The sequence below is a fragment of the Xenopus tropicalis genome, chromosome 5, assembly GCF_000004195.4.
Source record: "Xenopus tropicalis strain Nigerian chromosome 5, UCB_Xtro_10.0, whole genome shotgun sequence".
In the NCBI taxonomy this organism is placed as follows: Eukaryota; Metazoa; Chordata; class Amphibia; order Anura; family Pipidae; genus Xenopus; species Xenopus tropicalis.
The window spans coordinates 148,508,651-148,534,042 of NC_030681.2; the positions used below are offsets into that span (position 1 = coordinate 148,508,651).

Below are 25,392 nucleotides of genomic sequence, written 5' to 3' on the forward strand. Positions count from 1 at the left end.
AGATGGGTGCATGATGTTTGGCTTTCAGCCTATTAACATAGGTCTATTAAAATAGCCTTTTATCTGCTATTACAGTCTGTATCCAGAGGGATGCTATGTAGCCAGTCACTCTCAGACAGCAGTTCTGCAGTACCTGTATCTTCCTCTCTCTCATCCTTGGCAATATGTATGCAATGGGTCTTCTAAATATTCTTATGTCTCATATACATATGATATCTCAAATTACATGGCTGCCATGAACACCCTGGTGTAGAACCAAGGACCTGGAGCTTATTGGCCACTGCTCCTCCCGGTTGAGCCACAAGAGGCACTTTGGTTGTAGCCTGCCAGGGCCTATGTGACCTCCCAAACCTCTGCTGGATCATAAGCCTTCCTTAAGATACCCAGGAACATCTCAACTACTAAATATCCTGCCCTTGTTCTCCTCCGGTTTTGATTCCCTGGTTTCTGACCCACGGTCTGTTATTGGATTATCACCCCCTGCCCTGATTTAGTGCACTCCGTGCCTCTGTGCCTTCACCCTGTGCCTCAACCTGGACTTGTTTTCTGCCAATTCCTTCTTTACATTTTCAGCTAAGGTCCATACAGTTCTGTTTTCCATTATTAAACCTTCTGCTTGACATGAATTGCTCAAAGCCAATGTTCTCCAACCTTTTTTGCACCACGGACCAGTTTCAAGTAAGACAATTTTTCCGAGGACCAGGGGTGGTGGGTATAATACAGCTCATCATAATACAAAATCAGTGGGAGGCTTGAGCTTGTTTCCCTGCAACTAGATGCGCCCAGCCTTTTTGCTCTTCTTACTCCCACTTAAGTGGTGACATCCCCTGATGCCTAGTATGGAGCTTTAGTCCTTTTTGCGATCAGTAGAAAGCTCCCTGGGCTTCACATAATTGTTGTCATGGAGTTGGGATCACAGGTAAATGGCCCGGCGGTTGGGGACCCCTGCTCTAAGCAGTTTGCAAAGAACTTATGGCATCCTATCCTTATTACTACCTTTGGCAGTGGAGAGTTGTAGCTAAACAACATCTCCGAACTACATCCTTCCCCTTTGCATTTGCCCATCCTGCATGTTAGGGTCACATGTGCCCGTACTCTGTGCCATCTAGTTAGACATTGCCTGAATATCAGCCAAATTAGGGTACATGTAGAACATAAGTGTTCTACCCTACTCCTTGAACTCGTTCAACATTAGTTCTTTAGTAGTGATGAGTGAATCTGTTCCGTTTCGCTTCACCAAAAAATTCGCAAATCTTTAAAAAGATCCGCGAAGCGGCGAAAAATTCGCGAAACGGCGAAAATGTCGTGCAACAAAAAAAATTTGTCGCCCGCGGCTATTATTTTGTCGCGCGGCTATTGTTTCGTCGCCCGCAGCTATTATTTTGTCGCGCGGCTATTGTTTCGTCGCACGCGGCTATTGTTTCGTTGCGCGGCTATTGTTTCGTCGCCCGCAGCTATTATTTTGTCGCGCGGCTATTGTTTCGTCGCACGCGGCTATTGTTTCGTCGCGCGGCTATTGTTTCGTCGCACGCGGCTATTATTTTGTCGCGCGGCTATTCTTTTGACGCCCGCGACAATTCTTTTTTGATGCCGGCGACAATTTTTGGACGTGCGGCGAATTTTTCCGCGGCAAATTTTTTCATCCGTTTCGTGAAACAATCCGCCAATGGCGAAACGCGGAAATTTGCCGCGAATCCATGCCTGGCGAAACATTTCGCCCATCACTATTCTTTAGTTCTCCTTTAAAAACAAATATCAAGCCAAGTCAAACCAGACATTATACAGGGAACCTGAATTTTTATAATAAAGGGCATGCAGCTATATCTATATTCATACTTTATAGGTGGGAGCAATGTAAAATAACTATTATTAGCCCCTATGTCATAACATTAATATTACATGTTTTGCCCATGAGTACCCACAATGCATTGTTTTCACCTACCCCTCATTTTAAATTTCAGTAGTAACGCTGGATGGGAGAAAAAAAACAAACAGTTGCCACTGATGCCATGTTGGAAGGTGCAGTTGTGGAATAAAAACAATGTGAATGAATGAAATAATTGGATGTTGTACCAACCTGCAGAAGGGAAGCGCAATGTGTGGGCATCGGGTCAACAATCCTCTGTGGGTTGGTGTTTCCCCCGAGTGTCACAGGAAAAATATAGTGATCTGCCTTCTCCTATTGGTACTTACATTGGTTAGGCCCCGCCCACCTTGGAATCCACCAATGCTAAAGCAGCTCTCTGCAGCTCAGGTTACTGAGGTTCGTGTGAGTTTAACGAAACATTAACTAATCCTACGTGAGAGCCAAGAATCCCCCTGCCGGGGAAGTGCCCCCTGGGTACGAAGGTTTGATATTGCAGCTGTGTGTTCATTTAGCAACATTTGCTGTTTATGTGTCATTTTTTTATGGTATAGTTTAGTATATTATGGAATGGCCTATTCTTAGTAACTTTTCAATTGGTCTTCGTTTTTTATTTGTTAAAGATTTGAATTATTTCTCAATGTCATTTTTATTACTGTTATGGGACCTGTTATCCAGAATGCTCAGGATTATCCAGAATGGGGTTTTCTGGATAAGGGGTCTTTCCGTAATTTGGATCTACATAACTTAAGTCTGCTAAAAATCATTGAAATATTGAATAAACCCAATAGGATTGTTCTGCCCCCAATAAGGGGTAATTATATCTTAGTTGGGATCAAGTACAGGTACTGTTTTATTATTACAGAGAAAAGGGAATCATTTAACCATGAAATAAACCCAATAGGGCTGTTCTGCCCCAATAAGGGGTAATTATATCTTAGTTGGGATCAAGTACAGGTACTGTTTTATTATTACAGAGAAAAGGGAATCATTTAACCATGAAATAAACCCAATAGGGCTGTTCTGCCCCCAATAAGGGGTAATTATATCTTAGTTGGGATCAAGTACAGGTACTGTTTTATTATTACAGAGAAAAGGGAATCATTTAACCATTAAATAAACCCAATAGGACTGTTCTGCCCCAATAAGGGGTAATTATATCTTAGTTGGGATCAAGTACAGGTACTGTTTTATTATTAAAGAGAAAAAGGAAATGATTTTTCAAAATTAGAATTATTTGTTTAAAATGGACTCCATGGGAGATGTTCTTTCTGCAATTCAGAGCTTTCTGGATAACAGATTTCCAGAGAAGGGAGCCCGTACTTGTGCTATTAATAAAAAATGACAACTGAAAATGACAGATTGCACTGACTCATAGTAAGGGTTGGTATATCTAAGAAAACAGAATGTTACAGATATGGGATCTGTTATCCGAAAACTCATTATCCAGAAAGCTCAGAATTCTGAGAAGGTCATTTCCCTTAGGCTCTATTTTAATCAAATAAATATTTTTAATCCTCTGTTAAAATAAAACCGTATCAGGGAAACTCCATACCTTTATATCTTTTCTTCAAGCAAGCTTGCAATTCACAGCAATTTTTGCTATTGCTTGGGAAGGTAATAATACTATGAATAAGCATTAGTAATACTTTGTCTTTAAAAGGGTAAATATACACCTACAATACACATTATTGCTGAATAATTGCATCAGCTATAATCAGTGCTTAGTGATATAATTTGTGTCACATGTCACTGAAAAAAGTTATAAATATCCTGTTGTGAGATGCAAAGATATTAGATGTCCCGTTTAAGTTCAATGACCTGTAGTAAACAACTTGTTCTTTGGTCTTGTGCCTTTATATGGCTATGGGATTTCTCAGTGACTGCTAATATCCTTATCATTTACAGTAGGGGGTACATTATCCCTTATAATACATGAGTGATACATAGAGTTCCCTGTATAACTCAGCCTGCAGCCTTGTGCCTTTATATGGGCACAGAACCCCTCAGTGACTGCTAATATCCTTATCATTTACAGTAGGGGGTACATTATCCCTTATAATACATGAGTGATACTCAGAGTTCCCTGTATAACTCAGCCTGCAGCCTTGTGCCTTTATATGGGCACAGAACCCCTCAGTGACTGCTAATATCCTTATCATTTACAGTAGGGGGTACATTATCCCTTATAATACATGAGTGATACTCAGAGTTCCCTGTATAACTCAGCCTGCAGCCTTGTGCCTTTATATGGGCACAGAACCCCTCAGTGACTGCTAATATGCTGTGTGAATCAGTATGTAGGGGTTTACCAAAAATAGGCCCTTAGGACAGAAACCCCTAGGACAGGCCACAGGGTGGTGCTGGGAAACAGGGACACTGGGATGACTGGATTGTCAATAGTTAATAGGGTGTACACCTGCAGTTCGGGTTATGGCCACAGGGTGGTGCATAGGCCCATATAAGGGATAGCAGCCATGTGCTGAGGTCAGTCAGGCAGACATCTTGGGCACTGCTCCAGGCAGGAGTACCCCAGGTACAGCTTAGTTAGAAGTTCTGGTAATAGATTGCTCTAGGAGTAATATGTAGAACAAAGTAGGTTAGAATGGGCAGACATGACCCCTCCAGGAGTGGTAGTGAGGTTATGACCTCCCAGCATTACATCTGCTGGAGTGCAGGGACACAAGTGGCTAGGGAAGGTGTACCAAGGCACCACTAGTCCAGGATCTCGGATTTGAGGATGCTTCATGTGAGTACCGGTATGGGTCCTTGTGGAAATGCTTCTAGCGTGAGTACCGGGGAGGGCTCCAAGAGGGGGTGCCTCTGCCGAGAGTACCGGGAAGGTTTCCTACATGGGTGCATGTGGCGGGAGTACCGTGAAGTAGTCCAACAGAAAATGAGTATCAATGAGTAGTAAGGAGATATGCCCTGCACTGTGTACCAATAATATGTTTGCCACTCCTGGAGAGGACCCTGCCTAATAAACCGTGCATCTAGTTCAACTACAACTATCGTGTCTGTGTACCTGAACATCTGCCTTGCCCAGAGGACCACTACCACGTGGGTAAGAAACAACCCCAGGGAGGGGTACATCTGCCAGGGGTACATGGGTCCCAAGAGGGGCATAGAAACCTGTTAAGTTCCCAGGGGGTGGATATAGTTCCACAACACCATCCCTGGGTGGAGGCACGCCATTGCTGGGAAACGCCTGTCCCCCAAAGTAAGCGGGGGCTCAGGGCTCCTGTAGCGCCAAGTAAAGCAGTAGTACCACAGTGTCTGCACAGGTGGGCTACAAGTAGAAACAGCTATTGCCATTTATGAGAATAAAGGAGCCCACTTGTCCCCTTGTTGACAGACAAGTATCATAATTGAGATTGACCTTACACTTTGCTAAACATTACAGTGGATTTAAGCCCATGTACAGTCAGGAGGTTTTCTTATTAAAGATGGTATCTATAAAAAAAAATACACCCAGTATATAGGTAAGAATTATATTCTCTTTTTAATATATAAATATCAAATTAATATAGGCCGTTCTGCACATAATTCATCATTACAAATACAGTTTACAGGTAACTATAGAGAACTATTCGTGTACAGTAGAATGGTTTCATGGCTTCACCATAAGATGTGGGAGTGTAATTGGAATAGGGAAGGCGTATTTGTCCCAAAATGTTCTATAAAGCAGAGAAACTGAGGAATAACAAGGGCTTTCTTCACTCAGGCTGAAAAGTCTTGATCTGTGAAAAGGGGTGGGGTTTTGAAGAGTGCGGACACTGACCAGGACTTCAAGAAATAGCTAAAATTACAAGTAAATAAAGGTTTTGGTTTCTTAAGACTGTTTATAGCTTTCTATGTTTAATTTTTGTAAATGAGAAGCTCCATTTTATGGTGATTATGTGTAGAGTTTGTCTAGCTGCGAGGCAATGCACAGATCTTATGGTCTAAAGGTATGGATGTGAGTGCATCTCCACAGGTCAGTTGGACCTCAACTCCATGAGGGGGTTGGAATGTGAAGTTCTGCAGAAGTTTTGTGAAGAACAAGAAGAGTTCCATCTTGGCCAACGTCTCTCCGACACAACTTCTTTTACCTAAGAGGGAAAGTTGGTGAGTCCGTGTTCAAATATTAATTCATTTTATTCAATATTTACTCCAGTAAAAGGTTGCTATTTGATTAATAATATATTTAATCTATAGAATATATGAAAACGGAGACACCGTACCTACTGAGAAGGGAAGGAAGGCCTCATTTTTCACAAAATTTCCTTTTGAGTCAAGGAAATGTTCCGGGTAAAATTCTTCTGGTTTTTGGAAATAATCTTTATCTTGCATAACAGAAATCAGCAGGGGGATCACTTGGGTTCCCTGATAAAACAAAAATGGGTGTAATACAACTTATATTGAGATTGGAGTAGTGGTAGGCAAAATATTTCGCCAGGCATGGATTCACTGCAAAATTCAGAATTTTTTTTGCAAAACTACCGCAAAGATTCACAGCGGCAAAAATTTGGCGAGGAAAAAGTCGTGATCACATCAAAAAGAGTTGCAGCCGCATTTCACAAGGTTTTCACAGTTTTGCGAATTTTCTCTACATGTGAGCCTTTTAAGTGCATCTCACAAACTTTCAAATGTGTGTAAAGCGTTTTTATCAAAATAAAAACAAACCTTTGGAAGGAAATAGCCTCTGAATGTGACGTCCTCAGTTATCGAATGGGGAAGGACAATAGGCACGAGGTTGGCAAATCTCTGAATCTCATGGATAACGGCATCGGTATAGGGTATTTGTTTCCGGTGTTCGAGCCGAGGTTCTGCCGATCCAATCACTCTGTCAATTTCATCTTGGACTTTTTCTGAGGAAACATAAAATCAGAAATGAATTTTAAAAAGATTCAGAGAGTGCCCCCTGCCTTTGGCATCACCAAACGGGGCAAGCCCCAACTCTGACATTTACACTGACTCCTCCAAACCATTTTTGACATGGACTGGGGCTGAGCCCTCCCCTGCTTTGGTGACATCATGCACTGCACCACGCCTCCTGTGATGTCACAGGAACTTCTCCAATGAGAGGGAGATCATGTTATTTTGAACAAGCAACTACAGCATCATTGTGTTATAATGGGAATAAATATGTGATGTATTAGGAAGAGAGAAAGGAGAGAGCAAAGGATGTAGGAGGAAACAGCAGCAAGCGATGGAAAGGAGGGAGATGTCAAAATACATAAAATGGAATGTGAAGGGTGGAGAAGTAAAATAGTTAAGGATATAAAAAGTGACATTTAGACAGACCTAGGGGCTGATTTACTAATCCACGAATCCGAATGGGAAAAATTCGGATTGGAAAACTAACATTTTGTGACTTTTTCGTATTTTTTGCGACTTTTTCGTAGCCGTTACGACTTGCGCGAATTGTCGCGACTTTTTCATAGCCATTACAAATTTCGTGAATTGTTGCGACTTTTTCATAGCCATTATGACTTTCGCGAATTGTTGCGACTTTTTCGTATTGAGCGCTCGAAAAAGTCGCAAAATACCGATCATTACGAAAAAAACGGATTCGGACGCTTTTCGGAGGTTCGTGGATTAGTAAATGTGCCCCCTAGTGTGTGATAGTGGTAACGATACTCATGGCTTATTGTATATAATGTGCCTGGGGAGCTGGTACCCGTTGTTTCCACTACCTCTCACTGAATCTAATGTTGGTGTTAGTAGCCTCTACTTCTAATTGTATATAATGTACCTGGGGTTCAGGACCTGCTTCCTTCTGCTTCATATCTTTTACTTGCTCCATTAAATTATATTCTTACACATGCCCAGTGGTTCACAAGGAAATGTCAAGCCATACAACCTCTTGGGGCTTTAATAAGGATAATGATTTACACTTCCTCACCCTCGTGGCTATAATAAGGCAGCTATATTAGTGCCAGAGTGTGCACATGGTGTAAGACTTTAAGATACTCAGTATACATTATAAATGATCCATATCCCATCATTTGCCTAAAGGTCTCCCTTACTTTGAATGTCTGGATATTTCATCATCAGCAGGATACCCCAGCGAAGAGTGGTAGAAGTCGTCTCCATTCCAGCGGCAAATAAATCGCCTAAAAGAACTTTCAAATTTTCATCATGGAAAAACTTTTTAGATGAAGACTTCTCCTGAAATTGCAGAGCTAAGTTAGTATTGTCTGCATCCTAGATGAAAAAGGCATGAAAAAGTTCGGAATGGCTTGCCAGTTCACAGGTTTAAATGAACTGGACCAAAACCGGTTTAGCAATAAATTTATAAATACCTCTTGTTGCTTGACAAGGAATGCGTCAATGAGATCCCTCTGGTCATTTACATCCAGTTGATCCCTACGTTTGGTAAATGTCTCTTTAAGAAAGTTGGATAATTTTTGGAAGTTTTCGAAAACAGTTTTGTGACTTCCAGGAATCCATCCCATAATAGACGGATATGTGTTATACAGCTTCAAGAAATAATGCAGCAAAAAATGTTCAGTTAATTAATAAATGCATTACTCTGCATGTTTGTTTTCCCTGGAGAACATGGAAGAATAAAATCTGCCTTGCGGATTTACCTGGGACACTGGAGATGTGTATTAGGAAGATAGCTGAGTAAAGTTATTTACTCAATCCTTCTGGTAAGAGGACACAAAACCAGAACCTGGCTAGATATTCTTAGCATGGGAAGGAGACCCAGTGAAAGATGTCCAACCAGCATTAGGATAAGTATTTCTAAACTGAGGTGCAGTTGCACCAAAAGATCCCAAAAATTCTATACAAAAGAATAGAGTAGGGGTCCCCAACTTATTTTACTCATAAGCCAAAATCAGATGGAAAAAGCATTGAGGAGCCACACAAATATGAAAAAAGTTCATTGGGGATGCCAAATAAGGACTGTGATTGGCTATTTGATAGCCCCATGTAGACTGCTAGCCTGCAGGAGACCCTTCTTGGAGTAAACTAGTGCCTCGAAAACTTTCCTGGAATTTTGAAATTAGTGTTGAGGCCACGGAGAGCAACATGAAAGGGGGTGGCATGCAACATGTTGCTCATGAGCCACAGGTCAGGGATCAGTGGAATAGAGAAATGTGGAAGGAAGTTGAAAGAACCCCATAACAGCTTACCATGACTATAGGACTTCCAGCAATCTTGACATTCTCACTGACACTTTTTATAAGTTTGATCAGCGTTGGATCCTGATAGTCAAAGCGGTGGTTGAGCAGTATGTGCACAATGATGTTGGCTACAGCCGCATTCAGTATCAAGGTGTTATCAAATGGCTTCCCTGGGGTATAGAGGAAAGAAGGGGCAAAATGACTTTTGTCCAAGAACGTTGCAGCACTTAAATTCCAGGAATTGCCACAAACCAATAGCCGTTACACCACCATTTGCACTGTATGCATTTGAAGTGATTACCATTTGAGCCATATGCCTTCTCCTGACTTCCATCTACAAACAACATTTGCTTGACCTCTTGATTGGTGGTTCTCTCTTCTGGCACCCCATACTAATTTGCTCCCCTTTCCTACTTTGCCTGCCCGTTTCTGCTATACCTTCCCACGTTCAACTATTATTCCTTTGTGCCAGGCATCCCATGACCCCAACACATGCTACCCAACACTCCTACCTTCATGGGACTTGAACGTTTCCACCAAACAGCCACTTTCTTCAACGATTGTGTCTTCTATAGTTTTCCTCCCCATCCCAAAGTCTCTTAGCGTAGAAAGAGCGAATCTTCTCATCACTTTCCAGTTCTCCCCATCAGCAAACACAACACCTTAATTGACAAGAAGATTTACTATAAAATTCAACTCCATCTTTGCACCTAGAAAACTAGCATTATGGTTTAGCATGGTGCTACAAGTTGCACAGACACTACAATGGAACATTCTATGCACTGAGCTAATGCAAGTTGGATCCATCTGACTACATAATAACCCTGCTGCAACTAAAGTCAAGTCAGGCATAACACAAATGGCAGGAAACATAGGAATGGAATTATTATACATTTTTTAGGTTTGAGAAAAAAAAAAACATATTGGAGAAAAGAAATAAAGTGGTGGTTCAGGGTAGAGAGTGACTAAAAACTAACAGTAACAATAAAAACTGTAGCCACACAGACAAATAGTTTTTGGCTGCTGGGGTCAGTGATCTCTATCTAAAAGCAGGCAGAAGAAGGCAAATAAAGAAAAAATGGTTTTGTCATGGTTTGGTGCTGCCGTAAGGTTCAGGAATTCTGGGTGCATATTACCACCCACATGTCGGCTTAACTGACCTATCCTCCTCCTCACCGCATACCTGTCTACTTGAAATTATGGAGGACCAAGTGGAAGGCATATCCTCTAGGTTGCTCCCCCGATTGCTACTTTATTACGCATGAGAATGTATCATACTTCCCTGAATGGGGCCGAAACCCCCAAAAAAGAAACAGTGGATTAAGTTAAGTACCCTCTATTAAACTAACATACCTGGCTAGAGGATGTATGTCAAGTATGGCAACCATGGCTGGAGATTGAAGGGGACCCATCGCCTGGAGTAGGTGACACCTGAGACCTATCAGACTAGATGCCTAAGCCTATTTTCTGTTTTAAAGCAAGCAAGATGCATGTGTTTCTCTATCCCCCCTCTTCTTTGTCCTTCCTCTCTCTCCCCACCTTCTTTATTACGGGGGTCTGTCCGCCCCTTCTCCGTTTTTGTTTTGTTTGAAAAGAATAAGCAATTTAACACTATGGCCAACCCAGCACCACTGCTCATTGGCGCCACTGCACCTTTTTGCATTTCCCAATCACATTGCCTAAGCACGGGTCTGATTTTGTGCAGTACCCATTCCAGCTCTTTTCCTGGATTTGGACCTCAGCTTGTTTACTAGATGTGAGTATTTGCTGAATGCCTTTACTCATACCTGAAATGGGACTACATTAATGCCTAGTTCCTTTGTTCTTTCTTGGCCCCCTCTGCCAATGAATGTTGACAATATATATTCATACTGAATCCAGTTACCATATCCTTTAGATATTTGGTCAAAGACTGGAATTTTGGGCCTCCCCGAAAACTCATCGCCATGGTTAATAAGAGCGTCTTTCACTGCATCCGCGCCACAAAGCACAATCGCCTTATTTAACCCAAGCTGAATGCTGAATACTGGGCCGTACTTCTTACTGAACTGTAAAGGAAGCAATAAAGGTAAGAATTCATATAATCTAAATAATAATAATGCTTTATATACACCTGGAAATAAATGTATTATACTGGTATAGGACCCGTTATCCAGAATGCATTGGACCAAGGGTATTCCGGATAAGGGATCTTTCCATAATTTGGATCTCCATACCTTAAGTCTACAAAAAAATCAATAAAACATTAATTAAACCCAATAGGATTGTTTTGCCCCCAATAAGGGGTAATTATATCTTAGTTGGGATCAAGTACAGGTACTGTTTTATTATTACAGAGAAAAGGGAATCATTTAACCATGAAATAAACCCAATAGGACTGTTCTGCCCCAATAAGGGGTAATTATATCTTAGTTGGGATCAAGTACAGGTACTGTTTTCTTATTACAGAGAAAAGGGAATCATTTAACCATGAAATAAACCCAATAGGGCTGTTCTGCCCCAATAAGGGGTAATTATATCTTAGTTGGGATCAAGTACAGGTACTGTTTTATTATTACAGAGAAAAGGGAATCATTTAACCATTAAATAAACCCAATAGGGCTGTTCTGCCCCCAATAAGGGGTAATTATATCTTAGTTGGGATCAAGTACAGGTACTGTTTTATTATTACAGAGAAAAGGGAATCATTTAACCATTAAATAAACCCAATAGGGCTGTTCTGCCCCCAATAAGGGGTAATTATATCTTAGTTGGGATCAAGTACAGGTACTGTTTTATTACTGCAGAGAAAAAGGAAAACAGTTTTAAAATTCTAAATTATTTGATTAAAATGGAGTCTATGGGAGACAGGCTTTCCGTAATTTGGAGCTTTCTGGATAATGGGTTTCCGGATAAGGTATTCCATACCTGTATCAGTATATATCATTATATACAGTCATCTGAATAAAAATGCAATTTGTAATTTTTCAGCCTGTATAACATTCAGCAGCAACACCCTTTCGGGGGAATGTAATAAAAGTCATAAACGGAATAAAAATTTGCATTTTGTGACGTAATATTATTCATTACACTGTTATTGCTTTCCAAATTTTAATTTTTGCATTGTGAGTGTTTCAGGCATGTTTGAAGGTGACGTAATCTTTCAGAGCAAACAACAACTTGTGTATGATGAGGTTTTATTACATACACAAACTATAAAACTCTCTATAAAACTATCTTTCACTGTCAGAAGTGGTTGCTAAACAGATTCCGCATTGGAAAAGCGATATTAAATTTGTGCAAAGGCAAATTTGATTGCGCAGAGCCATAAATTTTAACATTGTAACATTCCCCCTTTACCCTCTGCCATTTAACATTTTATTCTTGAACCAACAAATGTATTTGTAGCTGTAATATTGGGGTGTAGGCGCCATCTCAGTGCATTGTGCCTGAGTCTGAGCTTTCAGCCAGCGCTACACATTAGAACTGCTTTCAGCTAACCTATTGTTTCTCCTACTCCCATGTAACTGGAGGAGTCCCAAGCCGGACTTGGATTTCTTACTATTGAGTGCTATTCTGATACCTACTGGGAGCTGCTATCTTGCTCCCTTCCCATTGTTCTGCTGATCGGCTGCTGGGGGTGAGGGGGGGGGGTATCACTCCAACTTGCAGCACAGCAGTAAAGTGTGCCTGAGTCTGAGCTTTCAGCCAGCGCTACACATTAGAACTGCTTTCAGCTAACCTATTGTTTCTCCTACTCCCATGTAACTGGAGGAGTCCCAAGCCAGACTTGGATTTCTTACTATTGAGTGCTATTCTGATACCTACTGGGAGCTGCTATCTTGCTCCCTTCCCATTGTTCTGCTGATCGGCTGCTGGGGGTGAGGGGGGGGGTATCACTCCAACTTGCAGCACAGCAGTAAAGTGTGCCTGAGTCTGAGCTTTCAGCCAGCGCTACACATTAGAACTGCTTTCAGCTAACCTATTGTTTCTCCTACTCCCATGTAACTGGAGGAGTCCCAAGCCGGACTTGGATTTCTTACTATTGAGTGCTATTCTGATACCTACTGGGAGCTGCTATCTTGTTCCCTTCCCATTGTTCTGCTGATCGGCTGCTGGGGGTGAGGGGGGGGGATATCACTCCAACTTGCAGTGCAGCAGTAAAGTGTGCCTGAAGTTTATCAGAGCATAGGTCACATGGCTGTGGCACCCTGGGAAATGAAGAATATGGCTAGCCCCATGCGACATTTCAAAATTAAATATAAAAAAAATCTGTTTTTGGAAAATGGGGAGAGATTAGCAGTGAGAGTAAGTCTTCTGAATAATTGTAAATGGCAACTACATACAACTGATTTATTGTGTTACCTCCATAAATGTTAGATGGGGTTTCTTCATATTCATCATGTGCAGATTCCCAATGAGGGGTAATGGTTTGGGCCCAGGAGGGAAGTTCTGAGATGCTCCTTTCCCACCATAGAAGACTTTATATAGGAAAATACAAACAACAACGGACAGAAGTACAGAGACCGGATCCATGGCAATTAGGTTTTAGTTACACCTGCAATTAGAAAAAAATACACAATTATGTTTGCGGCACAAGGAAAGCAAATGCAGTAACAGATGCAAAGTTTCCTCCAGGCTGTAGTGAATCATAGCAACCAAAGCCAGTGATTATTTAATCATCTCCCGTTTGATAGAAAATACCTGGTTTGCTGCTATGGATTCCTAGACCTGCAGCAATTTCTTTTTTAATCACTTGCCTCTTAGGGGCCCATTCATTAAGCATGAATTTTTGCTAGTGAAAAGCACGACTGGAAAAAATTTGGATAATTTCTGATGTACGAAAATTCTTTTCTTGGTCGTATGAAAATATCGTAGTTGTGTTTGAAAGTCATGACATTTTCGTATCCAAACGACCGTAAACAGCATGAAAACCTTTCCGACTTTGATCCTTCAGTGCATGATTTTGGAAGCCTCCCATAGGGCTCAATGGCACTCTGCAGCTCCAACCCGGCCCAAGGAAAGTCTCCCATAGGGCTCAATGGCACTCTGCAGCTCCAACCCGGCCCAAGGAAAGTCTCCCATAGGGCTCAATGGCACTCTGCAGCTCCAACCCGGCCCAAGGGAAGTCTCCCATAGGGCTCAATGGCACTCTGCAGCTCCAACCCGGCCCAAGGAAAGTCTCCCATAGGCTCAATGGCACTCTGCAGCTCCAACCCGGCCCAAGGAAAGTCTCCCATAGGGCTCAATGGCACTCTGCAGCTCCAACCCGGCCCAAGGGAAGTCTCCCATAGGGCTCAATGGCACTCTGCAGCTCCAACCCGGCCCAAGGGAAGTCTCCCATAGGGCTCAATGGCACTCTGCAGCTCCAACCCGGCCCAAGGAAAGTCTCCCATAGGGCTCAATGGCACTCTGCAGCTCCAACCCGGCCCAAGGAAAGTCTCCCATAGGGCTCAATGGCACTCTGCAGCTCCAACCCGGCCCAAGGAAAGTCTCCCATAGGGCTCAATGGCACTCTGCAGCTCCAACCCGGCCCAAGGAAAGTCTCCCATAGGGCTCAATGGCACTCTGCAGCTCCAACCCGGCCCAAGGAAAGTCTCCCATAGGGCTCAATGGCACTCTGCAGCTCCAACCCGGCCCAAGGAAAGTCTCCCATAGGGCTCAATGGCACTCTGCAGCTCCAACCCGGCCCAAGGAAAGTCTCCCATAGGGCTCAATGGCACTCTGCAGCTCCAACCCGGCCCAAGGAAAGTCTCCCATAGGGCTCAATGGCACTCTGCAGCTCCAACCCGGCCCAAGGAAAGTCTCCCATAGGGCTCAATGGCACTCTGCAGCTCCAACCCGGCCCAAGGAAAGTCTCCCATAGGGCTCAATGGCACTCTGCAGCTCCAACCCGGCCCAAGGAAAGTCTCCCATAGGGCTCAATGGCACTCTGCAGCTCCAACCCGGCCCAAGGAAAGTCTCCCATAGGGCTCAATGGCACTCTGCAGCTCCAACCCGGCCCAAGGAAAGTCTCCCATAGGGCTCAATGGCACTCTGCAGCTCCAACCCGGCCCAAAGAAAGTCTCCCATAGGGCTCAATGGCACTCTGCAGCTCCAACCCGGCCCAAGGAAAGTCTCCCATAGGGCTCAATGGCACTCTGCAGCTCCAACCGACCCAAGGAAAGTCTCCCATAGGGCTCAATGGCACTCTGCAGCTCCAACCCGGCCCAAGGAAAGTCTCCCATAGGGCTCAATGGCACTCTGCAGCTCCAACCGACCCAAGTCTCCAATAGGGCTCAATGGCACTCTGCAGCTCCAACCCGGCCCAAGGAAAGTCTCCCATAGGGCTCAATGGCACTCTGCAGCTCCAACCCGGCCCAAGGAAAGTCTCCCATAGGGCTCAATGGCACTCTGCAGCTCCAACCCGGCCCAAGGAAAGTCTCCCATAGGGCTCAATGGCACTCTGCAGCTCCAACCGACCCAAGTCTCCAATAGGGCTCAATGGCACTCTGCAGCTCCAACCCGGCCCAAGGAAAGTCTCCCATAGGGCTCAATGGCACTCTGCAGCTCCAACCCGGCCCAAGGAAAGTCTCCCATAGGGCTCAATGGCACTCTGCAGCTCCAACCGACCCAAGTCTCCAATAGGGCTCAATGGCACTCTGCAGCTCCAACCCGGCCCAAGGAAAGTCTCCCATAGGGCTCAATGGCACTCTGCAGCTCCAACCTGGTCCAAGGAAAGTCTCCCATAGGGCTCAATGGCACTCTGCAGCTCCAACCCGGCCCAAGGAAAGTCTCCCATAGGGCTCAATGGCACTCTGCAGCTCCAACCCGGCCCAAGGAAAGTCTCCCATAGGGCTCAATGGCACTCTGCAGCTCCAACCGACCCAAGTCTCCAATAGGGCTCAATGGCACTCTGCAGCTCCAACCCGGCCCAAGGAAAGTCTCCCATAGGGCTCAATGGCGCTCTGCAGCTCCAACCCGGCCCAAGGAAAGTCTCCCATAGGGCTCAATGGCACTCTGCAGCTCCAACCCGGCCCAAGGAAAGTCTCCCATAGGGCTCAATGGAACTCTTCAGCTCCAACCTGCCCCAAGGAAAGTCACCATACCAAAGCTTTAATTAATCCAAAACGGTCGTAGTCTTTGCGAAAAATATGACTTTTTTGTGGAAGTTAGCGAAAACCATGAAATAGTTATATTATTGTGGACATTACATAAAGTTCTATAAATTAGAAAAAATACAAATTTTTCTCAAACAAACTTAATAGTGGTTCAATGAATGGGCCCCTAAGTGTTTATATGGCTAAAAATCCGAATTCGACAATTTGACAGATTAAACTTGCCTAGTTACATAGGGTTGAAAAAAGACCAGAGTCCATCAAGTTCAACCCATCCGAGTAAACCCAGCACCCACACCCTATACTTACCAATCTATACACTCACATACATAAACATAAATACAACCAGTAATACTAACTGTAGGTATTAGTATCACAATAGCCTTGGATACTCTGCTTGTTCCAGAACTCATCCAGGCCCCATGTAGACTTCATGTTGAAGTCAATGGCAAAGGTCCCTTTCAAAAAAAGTTTGGATTTTCGGACAGAACCAAGTGAAATATCTAAAGTTTCGAGACGAAAGATTCAAAAGAACGGGTCTTTTGTCTCGAAACTTTAGAGATTTCACTTGGTTCTGTCCGAAAATCCTGACTTTTTTTTTCAATTGTCGCAACCACAATTCGATAAAGTCGGGATTTTCACAGCGAGTTTTTTGCCACTTTTCTCGCGCCGACTTTTCCTTGCAACTTCTTTTTTTAGTAAATATTTGATATTCAGCAAAATTAGTTTAGTCAAGGATGAATGCACAAAAAGTGCACTGTGCTGTGGGCCCTTCTACAGAGTTAGCTGAAGCTTGCTTGGCAAAGAATGGGAGTGGCCTTTTATACCCAAGGCTCCCAGCATGCTTTGCATTTCAGTGACATAATAATAATTACAATTTTTACAAGTACATGGACATAAGAGTCTGCGCAGATTACAGCCTTAAAGGTAAAGAAAATTCTCATTTAAACTAAGTTTGCTAGTCTGCTAATGCCTGTGCCCAGCTGCCAATCATTAGGCCACGCCTTTGTGTTTCACCAAACCCAGAGAAAACCCAACTATTTGGAAAACTCAGTTAAAAACTTTGAAACTTTAAACTGTTCAAAGTTTGCACTTTTATATTGAAAAATGTGTTGCACATCTTAGTGACAAGTTAATATATATAAGAGCACAATTAATGTTTAAATGCTTCAGCATTGCGGATCTGAAAACAGCAGGTTTCCACATGGCTTTTAACCCTATAGTTACCACGTTGGACATTGTAAAAAAAAAAAAAATCTGTTTCATTGCGGAGAATGGTGTAGGGCAGACACAAGGAGTAAGGAAAAAAGATTAAGAAGGAGATTGTTTTTGTTTGTGCTGGCTGGGAAAGGTAGAAGAGACAGGATAGATAGAAAGAAAGAAAGAAAGAAAGAAAGAAAGAAAGAAAGAAAGAAAGAAAGAAAGAAAGAAAGAAAGAAAGAAAGAAAGAAAGAAAGAAAGAAAGAAAGAAAGAAAGAAAGAAAGAAAGAAAAAGAAAGAAAATGATATTATGGCTCGGTCACAAACACTTTATGGACAAAAATGTAATCAATAACAATGTAGAACTGAAAATATGATACAGTTACTAAAATTCAAAAAAAATCACTCAAGGCAATAACAAAATGCATTGAACAGCAAGATCAATGGACAAATTCCCAGTCTCACCAGTCTCATTGTGCAACCAATGTTTTTTTGGGTAAAACCAGAGTCAACAATAACACTGGACTGAAAACCCAATAAAATCAGTAAGTGCACGTAGGCAGGCAAGCAGGTTACTACAGGACAGCAGGAGGGCTGTTATGGCACAGGAAGGATCCTATGGAACAGGAAGGCTCCTATAGCACAGGAGGGCTGTTATGGCACAGGAAGGATCCTATGGAACAGGAAGGCTCCTATAGCACAGGAGGGCTGTTATGGCACAGGAAGGATCCTATGGAACAGGAAGGCTCCTATAGCACAGGAGGGCTGTTATGGCACAGGAAGGATCCTATGGCACAGGAAGGATCCTATGGCACAGGATGATCATGTTCCAAGAATCTGGGGGCATTGCTTGGGGGGCAGCAGAAGCACTTTAAAAGCTGCTAAAGTGTTTATGAACATGGAAATGCTGCCAGTCTTAGAATCCATATTCAGTGGCACTTAGAGCCTCATTTATATACACTGGGCAAATTTGCACCAGGGCAGTAACCCACAGCAACCAATCATTGATAAGCCTTTTTCAACCAATTGATGGTAAAAGCAAATGTCTAATGGGTCACCATGAGTTACTGCCCAGCTGCAAATGTGCTCAGTGATAGTAAATGACTCCCACTGTGCGTTATACGATCTGTGACACATAACAGCTGAAGACTGTGGGTAATGTTTGGATATTGCCCCACTTCTAGTGAAGCAGCCCTGCAGGAGATTGGACTGGTTACCCCATGTTCAGTTCATTCCTATGGGATTTTACAAAATGATGAACCCCAACTTTCACCCGCTGATAAATACATGTCTAAAAATCCCATAGGAATGAATAGAACTTGTGAGTTTTTATGTATTAAGGTCTAAACTCACTACTGCTCACATCTCTGTATCTGTAGGAGCAATGTAAAATGGACTATTATCCACCCCCCCCCCTATTTTTTCCATAAAATTACAAGTGTTACCCATGGGTACCCACAATGCATTGCTTTTACTGATCTGTCATTTTAAATCTCAGTGGTAATGCTGCTTAAAGTAAAGATGGATAGCAGAACCTGCTGCTGACGCCTTAGTGGATCAACAAATTGCTAATTAAAAATAAAGAAACAGTGATTTCTAGTGAAGGAAGCCTTAATTTGCCCTTTAGTGAATCTTGGCCTATAATATTGCCCCTCTAGATCCCCCATAAATAATTCAGTACCAACCTGCAGAAGGGAAGGGCAAGTACAATCCGTGTTCATCAGATGCACCTGTAGGGTGTGAGTGCTTGTGTGTTTGAGTCTCCTGAAGACAATCCTCTGGGGGTTGGTGTTTGCCTTCTCCTATTGGTTTGTATATCAAATAGGCCCCGCCCACCTTGGCATCCATCAATGCTAATTCAACTTTATACCGAAATACAAACAAGTGAACATTAACTGGTCCGGTGTGAGAGCCAAGTAGGTCCGTGCCAGGGGTGTGACCCTTGGGTACAAAGGTTTGATATCTTGACTGTGTGTTCATTTGGCAACATTTGCTATTTGCTCTAGTCTGAGAGCTATAAATTCCATGCTGGGGTGGTAGGGAATAAATAGATGTGCCCACGGCCCTACCTGTGTGTGCAGCTACATTTATGGGTATAACAACTTGAACTCTTAACTCGTCATTCGGAACTGTATAAATAATAACAAAGCCCAATGAATTATAGTTGCCAGAAGGACATATCTGAGACCCTTAGGGTGACGACACACGGAGCTACTAGTAGCAGCTACTTGTCGTGGCTAAAGACAATGCTGATCATTTACTGATAACTGTCTCTACGTGTGTTTTAGCAGAGGCAATTCTCAGTATTGTCTATGGCAGGGGATTTTCTGGCGCTAAAGCTGCCCATACACGGGCAGATCCGCTCGCTTGGCAATGTCGCTAAGCGAGCGGATCTTCACCTGATATCCCTACCTACGGGTGGGCGATATTGGGTAACATGTAGGCGAATTCTATCGTTTGGCCCTGGGGCCAAACGATCAAATTCTAATGGCGGCAATGGTGCAGTCGGTTCAGGGACCCCATCAACGATCCAATGTGGTCCCCGATCTGACTGAATTTTCTAACCTGGTCGATCGATATCTGGTCGGCCAGGCCCCTTGTTGCTGCCCCTACACAAGCAGATAAGCTGCTGAATCGGTCTAAGGGACCCATATCGGCAGCTACAATCGGCCCGTGTATGGGGACCTTTAGTAGCGGTGAAAAAGTAGCTGCTACTAGTTGCTCAGTGTGTTTTCACCCTAACTCATCATTTGGAACTATATAAACAGTAACAAAGCCCAGTGAATTATAGTTGGCAGAAGGACATATCTGAGACCCTAAGGGCAGTGGCAGACGCGGAGATTAGTGGCCCCGCGACAACTATTCATTGTCACTGCGACTAATCTCCACGCAATGCCATCCCGCCGGTTGGATGGTATACGCATTGCTGCAATGTCCTGAAGTCGCCCAAAGTTGTCTTGAGAGGAAACTTTGGGCAACTTCGGGACATCGCAGCGGCGTGTATGCCATCCCACTGGCGATTTACATTCTAGCCGGTGGGATGGCATTGCGGGGAGATTAGTCACAGAGCGACTAATCTCCCTGTCTGTCACTGCCCTAAGGGTGAAGACACACAGAGCTACTAGTAGCAGCTACTTGTCACAGCTACAGAAGTAGACAATCCTGATTATTTACTGATAATTGTCCCTATGTGTGTTATAGCAGAGGCAATTCTCAGTATTGTCTATGGCAGGGGATTTTCTGGTGTTAAGTATCCATGACAAGTAGCTGCTACTAAGTAGCTCCATGTGTCTTCATCCTAATACTGCTGTAATGGGGGCATTCTGGACCTTTTGGTTTATAAAGATGGCAGAGTGAGTCTGCTCCATCTAGCCCAACCTATGAATGCAACAATAGTGATAAGGGAATTTCCACATTTTGCCATTGGCAAATTGTTTCGTGAAATGTCTGAAAAAATTAGTTGCGGAAACATTTATCACGCATCAAAAAAAGACACTACAAATTGGGCGCGGTTGCATCAAAATGGGTGTGATCGTCTCTAAATGGGTGCGGTTGTGGCAAAATAGGCAAGGTTGTGGCAAAAAAAGTTCTGTGTTTACTTAACCAGCTATTAGTTTTGATTAGGTCATTACAAAGTTACAAGATGAAAGAAAAGATCTGATTGGTTGGTATAGGTAAGTGCACTGATGCAATGTAGCACCTATGTTACTAATTGAGACCTAATAAGAGTAAGTTACAAATGAGTGTGCTGTGCAAATTGCAAGTTTCTGCTGGAGTTTCCCCCTCGGAATTCTGGCGTTATCTTGGCAGGGCAGGAAGTTTTGCTGTGCGTATTGGCACAACCCACTGTCAGTACGAGATTATCAATTCCATGCGGAAATTACAGAAAGCAGATCCATTACTTGCTTTCCATTTAACCCCTGCACGTTGCTGAATCATTTCCCAATTTGCTGTTTATCAGCACTGCACCCTGCTCCTTTATTATGTTTGGCACACAGACTCTGTCGCTGATTATCATTACCCTTTATATTTCATTGACTTTTTACATTAGTGTAAGGGTACATTTTGTGGAGCTCACGCATTAGGCCCAGTTTGGGCACCATAGAGAAATTTAGAGATGGCACTACTCTTAAAGTAACACTGTTATGGGAAAACATGTTTTTTTCAAAACCCATCAGTTAATAGAGCTTCTCCAGCAGAATCCTGCATTGTAATCTGTTTTTCCCATGGGGCTAGCCATATTCTTCATTTCCCAGGGTGCCACAGCCATGTGACCTGTGCTCTGATAAACTTCACTCACACTTTACTGCTGCGCTGCAAGTTGGAGTGATATCCCCCCCCTTCCCCCCCAGCAGCCAATCAGCAGAACAATGGGAAGGGAGCAAGATAGCAGCTCCCAGTAGGTATCAGAATAGCCCTCAATAGTAAGAAATCCAAGTCCGGCTTGGGACTCCTCCAGTTACATGGGAGTAGGAGAAACAATAGGTTAACTGAAAGCAGTTCTAATGTGTAACGCTGGCTGAAAGCTCAGACTCAGGCACACTTTACTGCTGCGCTGCAAGTTGGAGTGATATCCCCCCCTCCCCCCCAGCAGCCGATCAGCAGAACAATGGGAAGGGAGCAAGATAGCAGCTCCCAGTAGGTATCAGAATAGCACTCCATAGTAAGAAATCCAAGTCTGGCTTGGGACTCCTCCAGTTACATGGGAGTAGGAGAAACAATAGGTTAGCTGAAAGCAGTTCTAATGTGTAGCGCTGGCTGAAAGCTCAGACTCAGGCACAATGCACTGAGATGGCGCCTACACACCAATATTACAGCTACAAATACATTTGTTGGTTCAAGAATAACATTTTAAATGGCAGAGGGAATTATTTGCTATGTAACAGTGTCATTTAGAAATAATAAGTACCCCATAAAAATCATGGCAGTATCCCTTTAAGGGCACTCAGCCAGTACAGAACCACACGGACAGGTTGGATATTAGTAAGATCCTTGTAGAACCATTTTTGGTGGGTGAATGCCTGCAGGCCAGGAGGTCCCTTTGGAAGGAAAGCACTAGAACAATTAGTGTAACCAATACAGTGGGAGGCACCATTATACCATAAAAGTTCTTACACTGGGCTGACTACCCTTGTACAATATTATTTTACAGTATGTTCCCTACTTATGGCGACATAAAAAAAGGGGCTGAAGATTTGTATTACACAGATACATACTGTATGAACATTTATGCAAAGTATTAGCCACTAGACACCAGTGGTACCCACTAGACATCCAATATCTTGTGGACTTCGGGTTGGTGGTGGGGGAGGGGTCAGACATCATGTGCTACTGGGATTCACTAATTCAAAACAGCCAGTTTAAATAGATTTATTATTTCAATACAGCTTAATGGGTGTCTGATGTCCTCTAGTTTGATGCAGAAAAAGCCTTTGACGTGGTCCAAAATATACATTTGTTCTTGGTCTCTTCTTTTCAAAAATATAACAGCTTTTCATTGAGATCCTTATGAAAAAGTTTTTGGGTGCTATTGTAAGACATCTTTACCCCAACAAACAGTACATGTCGTGATTGACTGCTTTAGGTCATGAACATCCATGCTCAAAAGATCAGGCACCTCAGCGAGATACACATCAAATTGCCCCATACCCTGCTAGTGTCATGTAAATGATCAGAGATTAGTTCTATTCCATTCATTTTGGACATTCTAATAAATCAGTCTCCTCACAATAAGGACAGATAAACTCCAAACCCTGCTCACTGCCTTTGGAAGACACCTTGTAGAGAAGTCAGGTACTTTTAGTCTACTGGAAACTCTATTGTCTGCCTAGACATGGCATTATAGCAACATCCCCCATAGCGGGGGTGGCCAAGACGTCGAACGTGGTCCACTAGTCGATCCTCCCTGGATTCCTAGTGGACCGCGACAAAGCTGGGAGATACGTTAGTACAGCAAGAATCCGTATGTATGCTGCGTCTTGGGAGAGGAATCAAGAGTAGATCGCAGATGGACGAAGTCTGGCCACCCCTGCCCTATAGTCAACCGAATAAAATCAGAATCATCCCATCTGTGTCTCATTTATGTATCATGCACGGCAGTGTGAAAAGCCAAACATAGAAGCACTCTACTGTGCATCCACGCTGAAGAGAAGAATGAAGAAGTTGAAGTAGATCATGGTGCTTTTTCAAGAAATACCCCGGGCCGGAGTAGATTTCAGTGAACAGGAGCACTGGGCCGGTATCTTAGGTAGGTGATTATAATCACTGGCCTTCTTCTTTAAGTTTGCTACTTGTTTAGTAACCTATAGCAACCAAACTGCAGGCAGCTTATTTAAAACCAACATCTAATTGGTTGCTATGAGTTAACAGAAGTGGGTAAAATTAGGACTTTTATTACATTATCCCAAACTGCACAACCCAAACTGATAAATAAAACTCAAAATAACAAAGTACATTTCAAGAGGAATATTCAGTTGGTCAACGCACTAGCCTCAGGCACGAGGCAAAGCACAAACAGTATGGGGCCTAGGGGGCACAGTTCCACCGACATCAGGGGTGAGATCAAGTTCCACCCCAGGAGGAGCCTGGAATGTGAAGTTCTGCAGGAGGCTTGTGAAGAACAGGAAGAGTTCCATTCTAGCCAACGTCTCTCCGGCACAGCTTCTGCGGCCTAATTTACAGAAACAACAGATATTGGGGTATGTAATGAAAGACAGAAAAAGAATAAAATTGCACATAAATAAGAATAGAAATTCTCAATCAAATAATGTTCATAAGAACAGGTCAATTGTATTGATTTTATATTGAGCATTTGTAAGAATATGGCCAAACTCCATGAGCACTCGGACCCTTCAGTACCTGCTGAGAAGGGAAGGAACGCCTCGTTTTTCACAAAATGTCCTTCTGAGTCGAGGAAATGTTCCGGGTAAAATTCATTTGGTTTTTCAAAGTAATTCTCATCTTTCAGTACAGATGCCAGCAATGGGATTACATAGGTACCCTAAAGAGATGAACATTGTGCATTGTAACATTTTTTAGTTATAAACTGATAATGGAAAAAAAAGAAAAAAGTTAATGACCCCCTCAAGACAGAGGTTCCCCAGAAATAGCAGAGTCAAATAAATAGGCAACGGAAACTCCTCATCATGTAACTTTGGTCCCTTTGCTCAGTACTAATCTTAAATTACTTATATAGGTCAGTCAGTGTAGGACTGGCCAGAAGGGATGACTTTGACGTAGTTGGCCAGCTTGAAGTATATTGCAATGTATGGACAAACAATCCCTCTTTTGCGTCTGGGGGGGGGAAGGCATTTCTTAGTAGCTGAATGCACAGAAATGTCTTAATGTCCTATTTCTACATATTGATAATGGGTGCAGAGAATCCGAAAATTGTACCTTGATAAACGTGCCCCTAAGGGGCACATTCATTAAAGTACGATTGTTTCCGAATACCAAAAATTCGTATTTTTTCTAAGTTTTCGTACTGTATTTTCTGCGATTTTTTCGTACTTTGCGACAATATTTAAACAACAAAATCATATTTGTCGCAACGAGTACGAAAGTTTTGGATTCATTATAGCTTCGTTATTGTGACTTTTCTTGGGCTAGGTTGGAGCTGCATTTGGGAGGCTTCCAAAAACATGCACAGAAGGATCAAAGTCAGAAAGGTTTTCCCGCCATTTACGATCATTTGCCCGCCATTTACGATCATTCGGATCGACAATACGATATTATCGTGACTATTACGTTTTTTCGAAAGCATTTTTGTGACATTTACGATCATCAGAAATTATCGTATCTTATATTGCCATCCACAATCCCAACATCTCTCCTTACCATGCCTCTGCCCACAACTGGACAATTCCTGTGCTTTCCCATACTCTGCTTCCACCCATTCTCCACTAAAGTCCCCTCAACATATCTCCTATCAACATATCTTTCATGGCTTGGTGCAATGTCGTATGTTTCAGGCTGCAATGCCATGATATGACCTCTCCATGTTTCTCCCCATAATCCCACAATTATATACAAAATGTCTGTCTTAAAAATCTAATTTCTCCTGCACCATGTCCCCACCAACAGCCCCAGCATCACAAAACCTACAAAAACCTAGACTAGGTCATACAGTTGCAGCCTT

General features: G+C 43.0%; 2 protein-coding genes across 5 annotated transcripts in view; both read right to left on the reverse strand.

Moving 5' to 3' along the window:
• LOC100494435 (cytochrome P450 2K6) overlaps window positions 1–25,392 on the reverse strand; it is a 212,256-nt gene that overhangs the window by 176,356 nt on the left and 10,508 nt on the right. For 2 of the 3 annotated variants that reach the window (XM_031903021.1, XM_031903022.1), the window contains exon 10: window positions 24,114–24,255. In XM_031903021.1, coding sequence (XP_031758881.1) covers window positions 24,114–24,255 — 142 coding nt within the window. Of the gene's footprint in view, window positions 1–23,627; window positions 23,926–24,113; window positions 24,256–25,392 lie in introns of those variants that run through there. The other variant, XM_002933592.5, reaches the window with a different exon arrangement.
• Window positions 5,342–19,044, reverse strand: LOC100145285 (uncharacterized loc100145285). Of its 2 annotated transcripts, none has more exons than XM_031901514.1 (10): window positions 18,941–19,044; window positions 13,324–13,516; window positions 10,865–11,027; window positions 9,492–9,641; window positions 8,989–9,149; window positions 8,152–8,328; window positions 7,876–8,053; window positions 6,530–6,714; window positions 6,088–6,229; window positions 5,342–5,955 (listed from the first exon to the last, which is right to left on the reverse strand). In XM_031901514.1, the coding sequence occupies exons 2-10, from the start codon at window positions 13,492–13,494 to the stop codon at window positions 5,777–5,779; spliced, it is 1,506 nt and encodes a 501-aa protein (XP_031757374.1). In that variant the 5' UTR covers window positions 13,495–13,516; window positions 18,941–19,044; the 3' UTR covers window positions 5,342–5,776.

Excerpts from the sequence above, each read along its gene's own strand:
- LOC100145285 (XM_031901514.1), bottom strand. The coding sequence starts at position 13,494 with ATGGATCCGGTCTCTGTACTTCTGTCCGTTGTTGTTTGTATTTTCCTA. Across the intron at positions 8,329-8,988 it reads CTGGAAGTCCTATAGTCATG|CTGTATAACACATATCCGTC; the intron begins GTAAGCTGTTAT and ends TATTTCTTGAAG. Across the intron at positions 6,715-7,875 it reads GAAATATCCAGACATTCAAA|AAAAAGTCCAAGATGAAATT; the intron begins GTAAGGGAGACC and ends ATGTTTCCTCAG.